Here is a 14,861-nt window from a genome sequence, read left to right as displayed (position 1 = left end):
GATTTGCTTAAAGTGAAGCACACTAGACCAAAGGGATGAATTCATAGGGTTAACTTTTTAAACTGTACACCATATATCTAATGAACGAAGATAATAAACAATGAAGATGCCCATCTAGTCTCACCTAAACAGAAAGAGTTTAGATTCCAAACATGCCTAGCCCCAAAGAATTTGTGGGCTGTTCTACTGGGAAGAATGGCAGAGGGAAGGAAAAGCAATGTAAAAAAAAGTATTTGTGATGTAGGATTTGTTTTTACTGGAGTAAAATTATTAGAAAATCTTACAAAAGCAATTTTTGTTTCCTGTTTAAACACAATACAGACAAAACAAGTCTAGAAATTATTCAGGTATAGAAAGTCTACTAGTGTATAAACTATGATGTTAACTTGATTCTTAAAACCTAAAATGATAAAATTTCTCAGCATAACCAAATGGATTTGGAGGGAGTATAATGTTAATAAATTTTTGCTTAACTAGATTTGCTTGACATAATAAATTGCCAGAAAATTAACCAAAAAAAAAATATGGTCTACACACTAACAATTCAAGAAGAAAATTAAGATACTTTTCTAAATGATGAAAATTCATCACATCATTACAAGTGTGAAGGACCTCCTCTAAACTCATTCTATATACCCCATATTACAAGTTATACCTGTCCCTCTCCCTCCACCAAAAAACTTCCACTTTCATTGACATTTTTTCCAGTTAGAAATGAGAAATATTCTTCAGACTTTCATATTCTGCAGAATATATGAAAGAAAAATTTTATATTGCACTTGATAAACAGGACTTTTATAACAATAAAACTTAAGCCACTAATATTATTATTAACAAATAGTACCATTCTCCCATAGAACAGTACCATCTTTCAACAACTACAGTCTGATAGTAAATAAAATGGACTTTAATCTCAAATTTAAGAAAAGATTACAGAGCCAGTGCTCTCAATTTTGGATTGATCTCTAGAAGGACCTATTGATTAATTTTGGGATTAAAAATTTACTTCCAAGGAGGAGACTTAATTGCTCTCTAAAGGAGAGAAACTGATGAGGAGAGAAAAGCAAGAGAATAACAGAAAGTATGTTTTTTTCTTCCTGGATAGTGGAATATGATGAAGAGACAGACTAAAATAAGAATCATAACATAAAATCATGAATTTGCTTTTTCTTGTACAAGGTTTTGATCATCAGATTAAAAAAACCACACTGACAATTTTGCTCTTGTAAATTGCTTTCAAATATACACTAATATTGCTACCTTCAGCCTTTAATAGGTAAGGTTAAATAAATACTGAAAAAAGAGAATTCAAAGAACTGGACCTACTCACTTAGATTCATCATAAGGCGTTTTACAGATACAGTAAAGCTTTGTGTCCTTCTTAGTTTCCTTTGAGGTAGTGGAAATCATTTTCTTTTTCTTGGATTTGGAAGCTGAAGACTCTTTCTCCTCATCTCGTTTTCTTTTCTGGGAAGATACAGGTATGGGCAATGTCGGAGTTGATGTGACACTGACCGAATGCTGTGGTGGAGGTGGTGGTGGTGGAGGTGGTGGGGTTGGTGGTGGAGGTGGTGGTGGAGGTGGTGGTGGGGTTGCTACTGCAGAGAGAGCTGCAGCAGCTGCAGCCTGTGCTTTCTCCTTTTCCTTCCTAATTTTATTGAGGTCTTTCTTTAGCTCTTCCTGTGGAAAATGAAATAGAACAAAAATGGTCATTAGGATCATTTAAGCAGGATCAGAAAAGACTCCATCTGTAATGTCCTTTGATTCTAATGTTCAAATGTTTTAGTCCAGGAGGAAAAAAGAGTCCTTTTCTTACATCCTCCCTCTTGTGGCAACTCAAGCCCATTCAAAACTACTGTAAGATTGTGGAAGCATTATAAAGAGAAAAATAACATTAAGTAACAAAAATTTATAAAGGCATCTAAGTAATACTGACTACATGTCTAAAATTGCTTTCACAGTTTTGGCTTACCAAAGACTTGATACAGAAGTTTTTGTGAGAAAAATTTTGTGTAAACTTAAAGCTCCATGCAGCTAGGTCCTGATTAGTGAGAATAATGAATACTCTGAAACACTATTCTAATTCAAACAGCATATTTTCATTGGGTTGGAAACAATGACCATATTTTACATAATTATGGCTTCAAATACTATAAAATCAAATACAAGCAACTACTTAAGGGGATTCATTATTTGTGCCAATTGGGGACTTAGCTTTATAAACATGACAATGTATAAACAGGACAATGTACCTTGGCAGTATTTTCTCCACTGACATGGTCTTCAGGCAATTATGGGAAGGAGTTGCTTTCTGTTTAGAAGCAATCCTGAAAACTACCTTGTAAAGTAGATGGTACCTCCTTCCCAAAATTACTTTGTATTTATTTGATATACTCTTCTATATATACATGTTGTCTTTTCCGATAGAATGTAAGCTCCTTAAGGACAGGGACTATTTTACTTTTGTCTTAGTATCTACAGGGTCCGGTATAGTAACTGGCAAAGAGTGGGCACTTAATAAATGCTTGATTGGTTGCAGACAAGGATTCATTAAATGGATTCCAGAGGAACAAAACTATAAATGAAGGCTGCATTCCAGACCTAGGAATTAGTATCAAATAAAGGGATATGACCAGCAATGTCATAAAAGCCAAGATATAACTATAAAATTTTATAATTAAATGTATAATTACTCCAAATCCCAATAAAATGAATATAAATACTATACTGATTGATCACATGAGTGGCTTTAAGACATAATAAAATACATCAATAGTATGTGAGCAAAACAAGTCAAATGTATCATAAATCTGACCCATCTAAAATAAATATGCATCCTAGAACCACTATTATTATTCTTTGGTCAGGACCTGTGATTTCCTCAGGTTGTTCCCTCTACCTGTGTAGATAAGTAACTGATTGGTAATTTAAGAGTCTTAGTAAGCAGCTTAAGTGCACTGAAAGGTCAAATCATTTGTTCATGGTTTCCTAGCCAGAGGCAGGCCTTGAACCTAGGTCTCTAATTCTAAACCTGCTTCTCTATCCATTACCTCATGCCACCTCTCACTTATTAACTAAAATATTTAAACAAAAATTTTACTAGTCTTCTCTGAATTTAGGGAAATTATTTGGATAGCACCTATCTTTTGTAAAATAACCACCTAGCAAAGTTTGAACCAATGCCTTATTTTTCTCTAAATAAATTTGAAAGGTAGGAGAAAACTGAGATAGCAAAGGAGACTGAGGACTGGTCAGATAGTTAGGAGGAGATCCAGAAAATAACAGTGCCAGGGAGTGCTAAGGGAGAGGACAGTATCCAGAAGGAAGAGGTGAATAATACCAAGTGCTGCTGAAAGGTCAAGAAGGAATAGAATTCGGAAAAAGCCATCAGCTTGGCAAACCAAAAAGCAATTCTGGAGAGAGGGGTTTCCTTAGGCAGGCAGAGATGGAATCCACAGTAGAGGGGGTTGAATAAGTGGATGTGCACTCTTTCTAGACATTCAGCAATGAAGGTGATAAAAGACATAGGATGAATGATAGCTTGAGGGGATTGTAACATCTGTTTTTCGGATAGTTGAGAATGTTTGTAGGTGAATTTTTCCTCTAATTTAGCTTAATAAGATGAAAATGCTCCCTACGTAAGTGTTATTTTTAGTGTATTTTATATATCCTCCACTAAAATCTTACTCTGTGCCTTATTGTTTCGGGGAGATGACTCAGGGATAGCAAAGCTTATGCCAGCAAAACACAAGTTTTGGTAGGTTCTACCAAAGCTGTAAAGCCTTCAAAAGTATGGGCCTGGTAAGTGTCTGAATGGATGAGGACCAGCCTACATAAATTAGGCTGGCTATAGGGTGGAGACTTTTTTTTTTGGCCACAGCAAATCTCCAAGACCTACTAAGTTACAGAAAAGCTGTGATCTGTGTTGGTGGATGGAAGATCTACAGTGATAAAATTACAGAAATAAGTATACCTATGAATATATCTTTTTGATTTCAAAGATCTCATAATAGGGATATAATTTAATTTGCAGGAGGTCCAAATTTGGACTGATATAATAGCTACTTGCAGCATCTGATGGCATAGCTATTACTATTAACATTATGCTAGGTATTTAATATAGGTTGACAGACTAGCCGTCTTTTTAATCTGCCCATTATGTTCCTCTCCTCTTTGCTGTCTCCTTACTTAGATTAAGAACTGCTAATAGACAGGTGTTGAAAGCAAAAGGGACATTCCTTTGCCTTGGTGACCGTGAGGGTGTTTACAGGCCAAGTGTAGTGTCGTCGGGTGATATCCATGACTCCTCTCTCACGTGCCCTTCTCTCCTCCACCATCCAATCTGTTACTTTTACTTCTGTAACATCTCTCATCCCTCTCTCTCCTCTGATACTGCCAGCACTCTGGTGCAAGCCCTCATCACTTCATACTTGGACTATTATAACACCCTGGTGGTGGGTTCTGCCTGCCTCAAGTCTTTCCTCACTATAGTCTATCCTCTACTCAGCTGTCAAAGTAGAGCTTGTCTTACAATATCAGATGGAAATCTTAGTCAAAAAAACTCCAGTGACTCACTATTACCTCTAACATCAAATGTTAAATCCTCAGGTTGGTATTCAAAGCCCTTCATAAACCCCCACCCTTCTTATACCTTATTCGCCCCTTTGACAATGGTCTCCTTACTGTTCCTTCCATAATACTCTGCATTTCCCAATCCTGGGCACTTTCCCCTATGTCTCCTGTCCCTTATGTTTGGAATTCTCTCTCTTCCTCAACTCCACCTCCTGGCTTCCTTCAAGTGCCAGCTAAAGTCTCACCTTCTGCAAGAGGCCTTTCCTGATCCCCCTTAATGCTAGTGCCTTTCCTCTGTCGATTAGTTCCAATTTATCCTTTCTATAGCTTGTTTGTATATAGAGGTTTTCAAGTTATTTTCCCCATTAGACTTTGAGGTCCTTGAGAGCAGTGGCTGACTTCTGCCTTTCTTTGTATCCCCCTGCCAGAGTGCCTAGTACATACCAGGAATTTTATAAATGTCTGTTGACTGACTGCTGCTTCAACTTTCTCCTTCTACCTACTAAGTGTGGGTGTCCCTAAGGTTCTGGTCTTCGGCCCTTTATTCTTTTCCTATCCTTGGGTGATCTTCTTAGATCCCATGAGTTCAATTATCATCTCTATACAAATGAGTCTCAGATGTACATTTCTAGCATTACTCTTTCTCCTGAGTTTTATAAACTATCTACTAGAAATCCCTACCTACAATGTTCCATCTACACTTTAAATTCAAAACGTCCAGAAGAGAATTCATTATCTTACTCTCTAAGCCTTCTCTTCTTCCTAAATTCCCTATTTCTATTACTAGCTTCACTATCACAATCATCTAGACTTGAAATCTTAGATTCATTGAGTTTTCTTTCTCCCTCATTCCCCATATTCAAATCATTACAAAGTCCTAGTGATTCTATCTCCACAATATCTCTCGTATCAATTCTCTTTCTCTACCATCCTAGTTCACCACCCCTTGAATGGACTACTGTAGTAGCCATCTGACTGGTCTCTCTGCTTTTAGTCTTCTAATGCTTTATGTCATCTGTCATCCAACTGCCAACATAATCTTCCTAAAATACCAGTTTGATTATGTCAATTCTTTGTTCAAAGTCCTTAAGTATCCATAGGATCAAATACAAACTCCTTAAGGTCTCTGCAGTTTGGTTCTAATTTACCTTTCCAGCCTCTTTTTCATGCATTCTAATTTCCAGTATGTACCACTACCTGATCCCTAAATTTCTTTTTACACTGTGCATATTTATGCAGGACATATCTTATGCATACGATGCATTATCTCCTTATCTTTATCTTTACCTTTTCTTTCTTCAAGGCCCTGCTTAAGTAACATCTCTTCCATGGAGCCTCTCTGCCCATCCTCCCAGGTGAAAGTGATCTTTCTTTCCTAATTTGTTACAGGACTTTGCTTATACTTCTTTGTTGTTATCATGTTCTATCTTGTATCATATTTGTGTACATGTCACCCATCCCATTTGACTGTAAGCTTCTTAAAGGCAGTGATTAGAAGGTTGTTCATTTTTGTATTCCTCATCCTTGGCATGCAAAAGGCTCTTAATATCTGCTGACTTAGTAAGGGGAAAGATTCACTCTAGTTCAAAGTAGCAGTGTTAATTTACTTTATCCTAAATTGTTTGTCTCTAGACCTATAGAAGCCAAGAATATTTTGGAGGTCACAACACACAGACTTGAATATGAGGCAAAGCTCTCTGAAAAGAAAGAAAAATGAATTTCAGAGACTTGTCTAAAATTAAGGAAGATACTTAGCTGGTAAATCTGAGCAATGGTCAAAGACAAAGTGGCAACTTTTGCCCTGTAAATTTTCACCTCGATCTTTTAAGAAAAATTCACTGATAGATGAGCTCTTAGAATTATCATGACAAAGACAGTATCTTTGTGGATGTGTAAGCATTTAAGATACAAGGCAAACAATCCTATTTCTTTTCTTTCCTGAGCCTAGGAATCATAAAGATGAATGATTAACAGTAACCCATATGTAACTAGCCATTTAGGAGTTTTTATAAGTTATGTTTATAAGACAGTCTGATGTTTACCCATAGACCAAAGGGGAAAAAAAGGTCATGTGTACTTGGAAAATATAAGGTTTAAACGACAGTTAAGGTCATTAAGATCATTCTTCATTAAAAAAAAAAAAGATCATTCTTCATGTTCGTAGCAACAATAGGCCAAATATTCCAAAGGCAGGAAAAGAAAGTTCTATTAGAACCAGTTCAATTTTCACGATGTATAAGCTGTTGATATACTGTATTTTGAACACACTGCCATTTACACATTTAATTGAATGTTGTCTCTCAAATTAGTTACCTTGACAGAATACACACTTACTCTAATAGCACTGCCATTGGTTAAAACACTTTGAGAATGCCTTCAACGTGGATACAGTAATGATGTAAGAAAAGCCAATGTGTTACTTTATGGCTTGTTTTTGACATTCAATGCTATAATTTTGATAGCCAATCTAATTTTGATTTCTTTTGGAATAGCTTTTGTCTATTTTAAAAATCAAACCCACCATCGAAGAGCAAAGATTTGCCGTCAATAAGGATACTCAAAAGAATGTGTCAAAGGCTCTCAAAGGAATTCAGAATGTTTTGAACCACTTCAAATAGAATAAACTTCTGCTTTCAATAGAATAAACACGATAATTTTTGAAGTGAGTGGTATAAATTCTGGTATGTTGGCTGAAAATATAAAATCATTTCATAATTATACCTCTTACAGACTTAAGTTAATTTAAGGAAACAGGTGTAAACTAAAAATTCAAGGTAATAGTTCACAAGACAGATGGATATCTGACACAAAAGGGAAATGAAAGAAAGCTCCTCCTACCTGCACTTCTATTTGAAGGTCTTTGTCCAGTAGCGCTCTCTTCTTCAATATTTCAGCTTTGAGTTGTTCTTTATGTTTGAAGAGCAGAGCTGATAGCTTGGTAGCATTTTGCTTGCTACGCTTCTGTTCCACACTTTCTTCCCGTTTTCGTTTCTTAGCTGCCTGTTTTTCTTCTTTATCTATCTTATCCAAAATAAACTTCATCACCTGGTTACAGACTATCATTCTAAGAAAAAATATACAAGGTACATAAAGCTGAACTGATGGGTGACTACAGAAAAAATGCTGAAAGTACATTAGGCACCAATGACTTTTCTAGGTGCTTACAGACAATATTATCTATTAAGAACTATGTCTGGAAACATTTCAACATGTCTAGAACAGTACTTTAATAAAGCAAAGTTTACATGAAATCCAATTATCTAGTCATCTGTTTTCATCATCTCAACATTCAATATCTTATGCCCACTAGCAGAGGCAATAATAGTTTATTAGTTTATAGTAAAATAAAAAAATTCATAGAATATGCCAAGAAGAACCGAATGAATTTTAGTCCAAACACAGAGAATATACAAAAGCTATGCAATAATCAGAATTCGTTTCTTGGTGTGCGAGTCAAAGGGGAAAAAAGATGACTACTTTGACAGAGTAACCTTTTCTATTATTTCAAAACATTTTTCCTACCTCTGATTTTCTTCTCTTTCAGCTGGAGTCATAGTCTTTTTCTGTTTTAAGTGTTCTATCACAGCATTATGTTTCATCACCACCTTGAAAACAGTAAAATTCAAAGAAATATTACATAATTAACACTAGTACTAGAAAGCTGAAGCACATAGAAGGGATTCTTTTAAAAAGCACAGACAAAATTTTGTATAGGTATATTTTATTTAAATATTAATTTTTTAAATTTCAGCTTCTTCTTTCATAAAGATTAAGGGTTAAAATTTTCCTGCTGAATAAAACTAAAAAATTAAACTGCAGAAAATTTGATATTGATACTACTCCTTTTGAAGATCCAGTCTCCATTTTTATAAAAAATAGTTACAGTAAATTTTAGATTTGACATGTGCTTTTCTAATAAGAGAAAATGTTTTTTACATTAAAAAGATCTAACTACATCAAATTAAATTAAACAAGTAAATATCACCCTTCTTCCCCTTCGAATGCCTGAAAAAATCTGGGAATAAGTTTCAAAAATACAACGGAAAATGACATTATTTGATTTGTTCAGACATGGGCTGTACTTTGTACCCAAAGAGTCAAAAGTGAGAGGCAAAGTGGCATTGTAGTTTAGGCACTGAACTTGGGAGTAAAGAAGACTTGGGTTCCAATCTTGCTTCAGACATTTAGTAGCTGTGTGACTCTGGGAAAGTTACATGCTTTCTCTGTGTCTCTGTAAAATGAGAGGCCTGGACTCAATGGCCTATTCTTAAGGTCTCTCTCAACTCTAAATCTATGATCTCAAATCTAGTTTGAATAAAGCCAAAAACTGCACTCTTAGAACCAGACCCAGCTTAAGCCTCAATGATCTACCTCCCAGGGAGCTTCTTCAAAGGTTGCAGGAGCCTTGGTTACTACATCTGCCTTTGGGGCTGGAAAGCAAGGAGGCCAATCCTTCTAGACTGAAGCTCCAGCAAATGCCCAAGGGTATTCCCTTGGCTGTCTAATCACTCAGAAAGAGGGATCTCATTGCAGTCCCCCGCATTTCTCTCTTCTTCCCCTTAGATATCTAAGTCTAGTTGAGGACCCACTGGGGTGGATGACAAGAGGGAATTCCTGGGGAGTTCCCTCTCCAAGAGTCTGTGCTGTGCTTCTTGGGCTCTGATTATGCCTGAAGAGAGAAGACTTTGTGATTGGTATGGGCAGATAGGGGTCCCAAGAGCTCAACGGGAGAGAGGAAGTATTAGAAAGGAGGGAAGCGGTGGTGGTGGTGAATCCTAAACAGCAGGGTTTTTCAAATTTTACCAATCATGTGGCTGCCTTAAGTAAAGAATGCGAAAATAGGTGTGTGAAGGGTGACAGTGGAAGAACCAGGGCACTTGAGAATGACCCGTATGTGTTTAGCCTGTTCAGTCACAAAATTCTCAACTTTCTATGTCTGCTATTTTAAATTTCCCCACATTCCCATGATTCCCTTTAACTTATGATGCTCTGCATTTTTGTAGGGCAGAAACAAATTTCCTGAAAGACTTTTATTATTTTCTCTTCTTCACAACAACCCTGTGAGGTACATAGTACAAGCATTATTATCCCTATTTTACAGACGAGAGACAGTGTGGCACAGTGAATAGAGTGCTGGTCTTGGCATCAGGAATACCTCTGTTCAAATCTGACTTCTAACATCAGCTGTGTGGTTGTGGGCAAATGGAAATCATGAAACTTCTCTGAGACTCAGGCAACTCTAAAACTTGTCTACTAATACAATTTAAGAAACAACAGATCCCTGATACACTGAGTAATGAGGAAACTGAAGGTGAGACATTAAGCGACATACGGCCATTATGATAAGAGGTGGAATGTGAATCCAGTTTTCACAACTACAAGTCCAGTTCTCTTCCCAGTGAACCATGTTGCCTATTTCTTCCAAATAGGTCAACAGAGTTCTTTTTAATGTTAATTTTGATGAATTATTTTTCAGAATATAGCTATAACTATGTATTTCTTTTAAAGAGGTCTCATTTTTGGAGTGTGACCTACACTTAGGTCTATGTCATTTTTTAGCAGCACTCTTGGCTTGATTCATACTATAAACCATCTGTTTACAGGAGATGAGGTTGTTTATATCTTACTAAGGTAGTGTTAAAAGATTCAGAAATTTTTCTGTGCTAGCCACTTTTATAAATGGCAGTTTATTGAGAAAAATTGGGCTTATTTATTCTTACTTTAATCTTTTAAAGATTCATTTAGTGTTACTGTTCAAAAGCAAAAAAAAGAAAAAGAAAAAAGTACATAAAAATTTTAACCTTAGACATCTCTTAAAGGTAACTGGCATAAATGGATAGATACCTAATATAAAACTTCCACCTCAGCCCAAGGTCTCCATACTGAACCTGCTTGCCTCCTTCTATTATAACCCCCAGGGGTTCAATTTGATCCTTTGGAATCCTCATTAACCAACTTCATCTTAGACCTCTCTCCCTTATGTGATTCTTCAGTCTTCTGGCACTCATAGAGACCTGCCTTCCCTTGAAGAATCTACCTCTCTGGACATCCCTTTAAGTACTAATTTCACATTCTCTCCTGTTACACTTTCTTGGGCACTTTATCTGCTTCCATGGGTTCAATTTATTATATTTAAACAGACAACTCCCAGACCTATATATCCTGCCCCATTCTTTCTCCTTAGCTCCAGTCTTGCGTCATCAATTTCCTACAAAGACCATGGAGCATTTTTGTCTTCATATTCCAGGGTCTAGCACTGTGCTTGTCACGTAGTTGATATTTAATAAATCTTTGTTGATTGACCAGATATTTCTCAAACTCCAGTCCAAAACAGAATTCATTATCTTTCTTTTGAAAAAAGTTGAACAAAAATACTATAGCCCCTCACCTATTTGTTTTTAAAGAGAAGGTCTATTTCCATTATTTCTTTTCCTGTCTTCACTGGTTTTTCCATTGCTCAGAGTAGATCTCATCTTTTCCCCAAACCCATTCTCTTACGAACTTTTTTATTCCTGCTGAGAACACTATCCTCCTTCTAGTCAGGTCTGCAAGGTTATTTTTGGTCAGTCAGCCAAAATACCAAACAGTTGCCAAGTTCTATTGATTCTACCTCCATTAAATCTCTCACCTCTACCTCCTTCCTTCTCATAACAGCCACCATTCTAGTTCAGGCACTCACTATTTCTTGCTTAGACTACTGCAATAGCTTCCTAATTGCTCTTTCTGCTTCAAGCATCTCCCCTCTCCAAACTACCCTCCACAAGGCTGCTAAACCGACATTCCTCAAGCAGAGGACTGATACGTCACTTCACTCCAATGGCTTCCTATTACATCTAGGATTAAACAGAAACTCCTTCACAGCCTGGCTCCTACCTGCCTTGACACAAACTACCCTTCAAGCCTCCCCTTCACAATGTCCCCCTCCAGCCATACTAGCTTGCCTGCCGTATCTCCTCTGTTCCTTTGCACAAACTATCCTCTCTTTGTATCTACTTCTTAGAATTCCTGGTTTCCTTCACTCAGCTTAAGTGTCTCCTGTTTTCTACATGAGGCCTTTTCCTAATCATCCAGCTGATGGTGTCCTGTCCCCAAACTTACCTTGTATATATTCTGAATGTACTTTTACATATACATATTTCCCTAATAAGATGTAATCTCCTTGAGGGCAGGAACCATTTCTTTTCTGCATTTGTATCCCCAACACTGATAAGAGGTATTTAATAAATGCTTATCTATTAATTGAAAATTAGGCCAAGAAGGAAAAAGAAAAACTGGAGTATATGCTCCAGAATTTTTGATATACCACTGAATGTACAAATCAAAGGAATGAATTATCTAGAAATATGTTTAAGTAAAGGTTATTTATAAAGGCTTATTTATCTATCATTTTATATTAATAATATAATATTTATATGTTTATTATTTATAAAAGAAGGGGGTTGGACTTGAAGAGTTCTAAGGTTCCTTTAGTGCTAAATTCTACGACATGCTCATTGAGTGATCAAACGCAGGCAGCAAAGATTTATATGGCTAAACAGAAATCTCATGCATTGAACAGAATGTTGCATAAAATGGGAAAACAATTCCCTTGTTTCCTGGGGCAATGCATATTTGTTAGAAGGGTTCTGTTATCCCCCCTCCCTACCTAGAAAAAATAAATTCATGTTAATTTTTTAAAAATCCCTGTTTTCCTAAAAAGTGAAAAAAACAAAACAAAACAAAACCAAGACTGATTGACTATTCAATGACATAAATTAGGGCCTTCCAATAAAAGACACTAAGCAAAAAACCAGATATGCCTAAGTATGAACATGGCAAAGGATTAGATTACCAAAGTTCTTCTAATTAGGGAAGATCTTTGATCTTGTGGGTAAGTCTCCCTAGTAGATACATAGTGTAGGGAGAGCAGGCCCTAAAGCCAGGAAGACCTGGATGCTAGTCCTACCTCTGTCATATAACTGTTTAATGTCCCTGGGTAAGTCAGTCAACCTTTCAGTCTAATACTAAAAGTTGCAGAGGATGTGCGGATCTTGTTGGCAGAGGAAGTTTCTTTCCCTGGAAGTTCCCCACAGCAGGGCTGTCCAACAGGTTATGCAAGTATAGAAATTTACATAAATGCTTTAGTAAAGGAAATGTACGGTTGGACAGCCCTGCCCTACAGGATGAAATCATATGTCCAGTCCCTGTCTCTATCCATTACTCTAAGTGAAACATTCAAAAACTTATGATTAAACCTTTACATTTCAAACACTCTCATGTAACTAGAATATGCTGCTTCAGCCAAAGAAGTAATAATTTATAAAATAAAATGCCTAAGAGATAAGGACAGATAAGCTCAATTTTTTAAGAGCAGTCGTAAGTATGGCTATAGTATTACTAGGTAAAAGAACAACAGACAACATACATTTCCAAGTTTACGTAAAGGAAAACTGTCCAGAAATTCTTGCCTAGGAAACGCAAGACTTATAATCAAGAACACTATGAATTCATCCATTTATTCACCTATGGAAAGTGGTCTATTCCCAAACACAACTCACTTCTTCCCCTCCCATGCCACACTCTAGTTCTGCAAGCTCTTTTCATTGTACCCTTTTTATCTTTAATACTCACAGAGACTTGGCTTCCTAAAGATGACACTGAATGTCAGGCTACCTTTCTACAGCACTAGGCGTGCCTTCTTTCATAGCCCCCACCCCAACACACACACACTGGTCCTAGAAGGAGAGCAGGGATCCTTGTACTCCCACTTCTATTTCCAGAATTGCCCTTTGTACTGTCACTCAGCTACCTCTCTTCCTTTGAGATTGACTTACCCAATACAGATTCTAGTGGCAGTTTCTCTCTCTCTCTCTCTCTCTCTCTCTCTCTCTCTCTCTCTCTCTCTCCCCCCTTTTTTAAAGTGTTCAGTACCTCTCCCACCTTTTCTAAGGGATTCAGCACCCTTCTTTTCCACCTCAACTCCTGTCTTTTTAATTATGGGACTTCAACACACTTGATGTTTTTTTCAAACACCTTAATCTTCCAATTCTTCAGTTTCCTCAACAGTAGGGTTAGTCACACCCCTGATATTATTATCACCCACCACAAGGGAGCCACTTCTAGGAACAAAACCTCTCAAATTCCTTTATATGATCATGTTACCATTCCATCTCTAATGCCTTATCACTGTCTTAAACTTAGTCTTCTCTCTTACTTCTATGTCTCAGCACTCTCCTAGGTCAACACACCTCTGCTCTGACTTCATTTTACTTTATTCTCTATGTTGACTGGAGAATTAACCAGTTTTACTTGACATTATCCTCTGCTCTCTAGTTCCCTGCCCCCTTATCCTTGCTCATGGCTTGCTAAAGCTTAATTCTGAATTATACCTGCCATCAATCTCTCTCCTTTGCTTCTACACATGTGCTATAAATGAAGCTGGAGGACATGACACAACTAAGATGATTTGGTCCACTACAAAAGCAATTTCAAAAATCCTTCCCAAATGATTCTCTATCGCATTCTCCACAAAAGCTGTTACAAATCTGCTCTTATCGGAAGCCTCCCATGCAATACCTCATGCCTCTACCCATCCTCTAAGCTGGAGACTTTACTAAAACAATCCATTTGTCTTCTTTCCTCTTTTTCCCTATTCCTGTATCTCAAAGCCCTTTGACATCAACTCCTATTTTCTCCTCCTTCCTATCTGGGGCCTTTACCTGACCATCATCCTTTGATGAAGAGGTAAACTGTTTCTTTACCAAGGCCAACTGCTTTATATGCATCCTTGATTCCATCCCACTTTTTCTAGTAGATTGCCCCTACAATCACTACTCCTTTCCTCCTAACCCCTTCCCGTCTTCAAACTCTGTTGATTCCTTCCTTGCTGTCTACAAACATGCTCAAGTCATCCTGATCCTAAAAAAAAAGACATCATTACTTTATCCTATCATTCCCTCAAGTAATCGTTTTGTGATTTTCCTCCCTTTAAGCCAAACTCCTAGAAAAAGTCATTTCCACTTTCTTCTACTCTTTTTGTTTCTCAATCCTCTGAGCTCATCACTCAACTCAAATTTCTGTCTTCCAAGTACGATGTCTTAAAGGATAAGCTAGATGGTCTTTTCTCAATTCTTGTCCTTCTCAACCTCTAAATGTTATGAACATTCTCCTCCGGGGTAGTCTTTGCTCTTCCTTTGGTTCTTTTACCTGTTAAGCTTGTATCTTCTCTTTTTGCTGATGAATCATCCATATCCTACCCACTCACTATGAGTGTACCCCAAGGCTTTGTCTTGGGCCCTATTCTCTTTTCT

At 37.0% G+C, this 14,861-nt stretch overlaps 1 protein-coding gene across 1 annotated transcript in view; it reads right to left on the bottom strand.

Moving 5' to 3' along the window:
• BPTF (bromodomain PHD finger transcription factor) overlaps positions 1-14,861 on the bottom strand; it is a 192,208-nt gene that overhangs the window by 14,290 nt on the left and 163,057 nt on the right. The window contains exons 25-27 of the mRNA XM_036758225.1: positions 8,095-8,177; positions 7,411-7,636; positions 1,331-1,680 (exon numbers count right to left, since the gene is read on the bottom strand). Of these exons, the coding sequence (XP_036614120.1) occupies positions 1,331-1,680; positions 7,411-7,636; positions 8,095-8,177 (659 nt within the window). The remainder of the gene's footprint in view (positions 1-1,330; positions 1,681-7,410; positions 7,637-8,094; positions 8,178-14,861) is intronic.

The sequence above is a fragment of the Trichosurus vulpecula genome, chromosome 4 (genome assembly GCF_011100635.1).
Source record: "Trichosurus vulpecula isolate mTriVul1 chromosome 4, mTriVul1.pri, whole genome shotgun sequence".
Classification (NCBI taxonomy): Eukaryota; Metazoa; Chordata; class Mammalia; order Diprotodontia; family Phalangeridae; genus Trichosurus; species Trichosurus vulpecula.
This window is presented reverse-complemented; position numbering and strand designations above follow the sequence as displayed.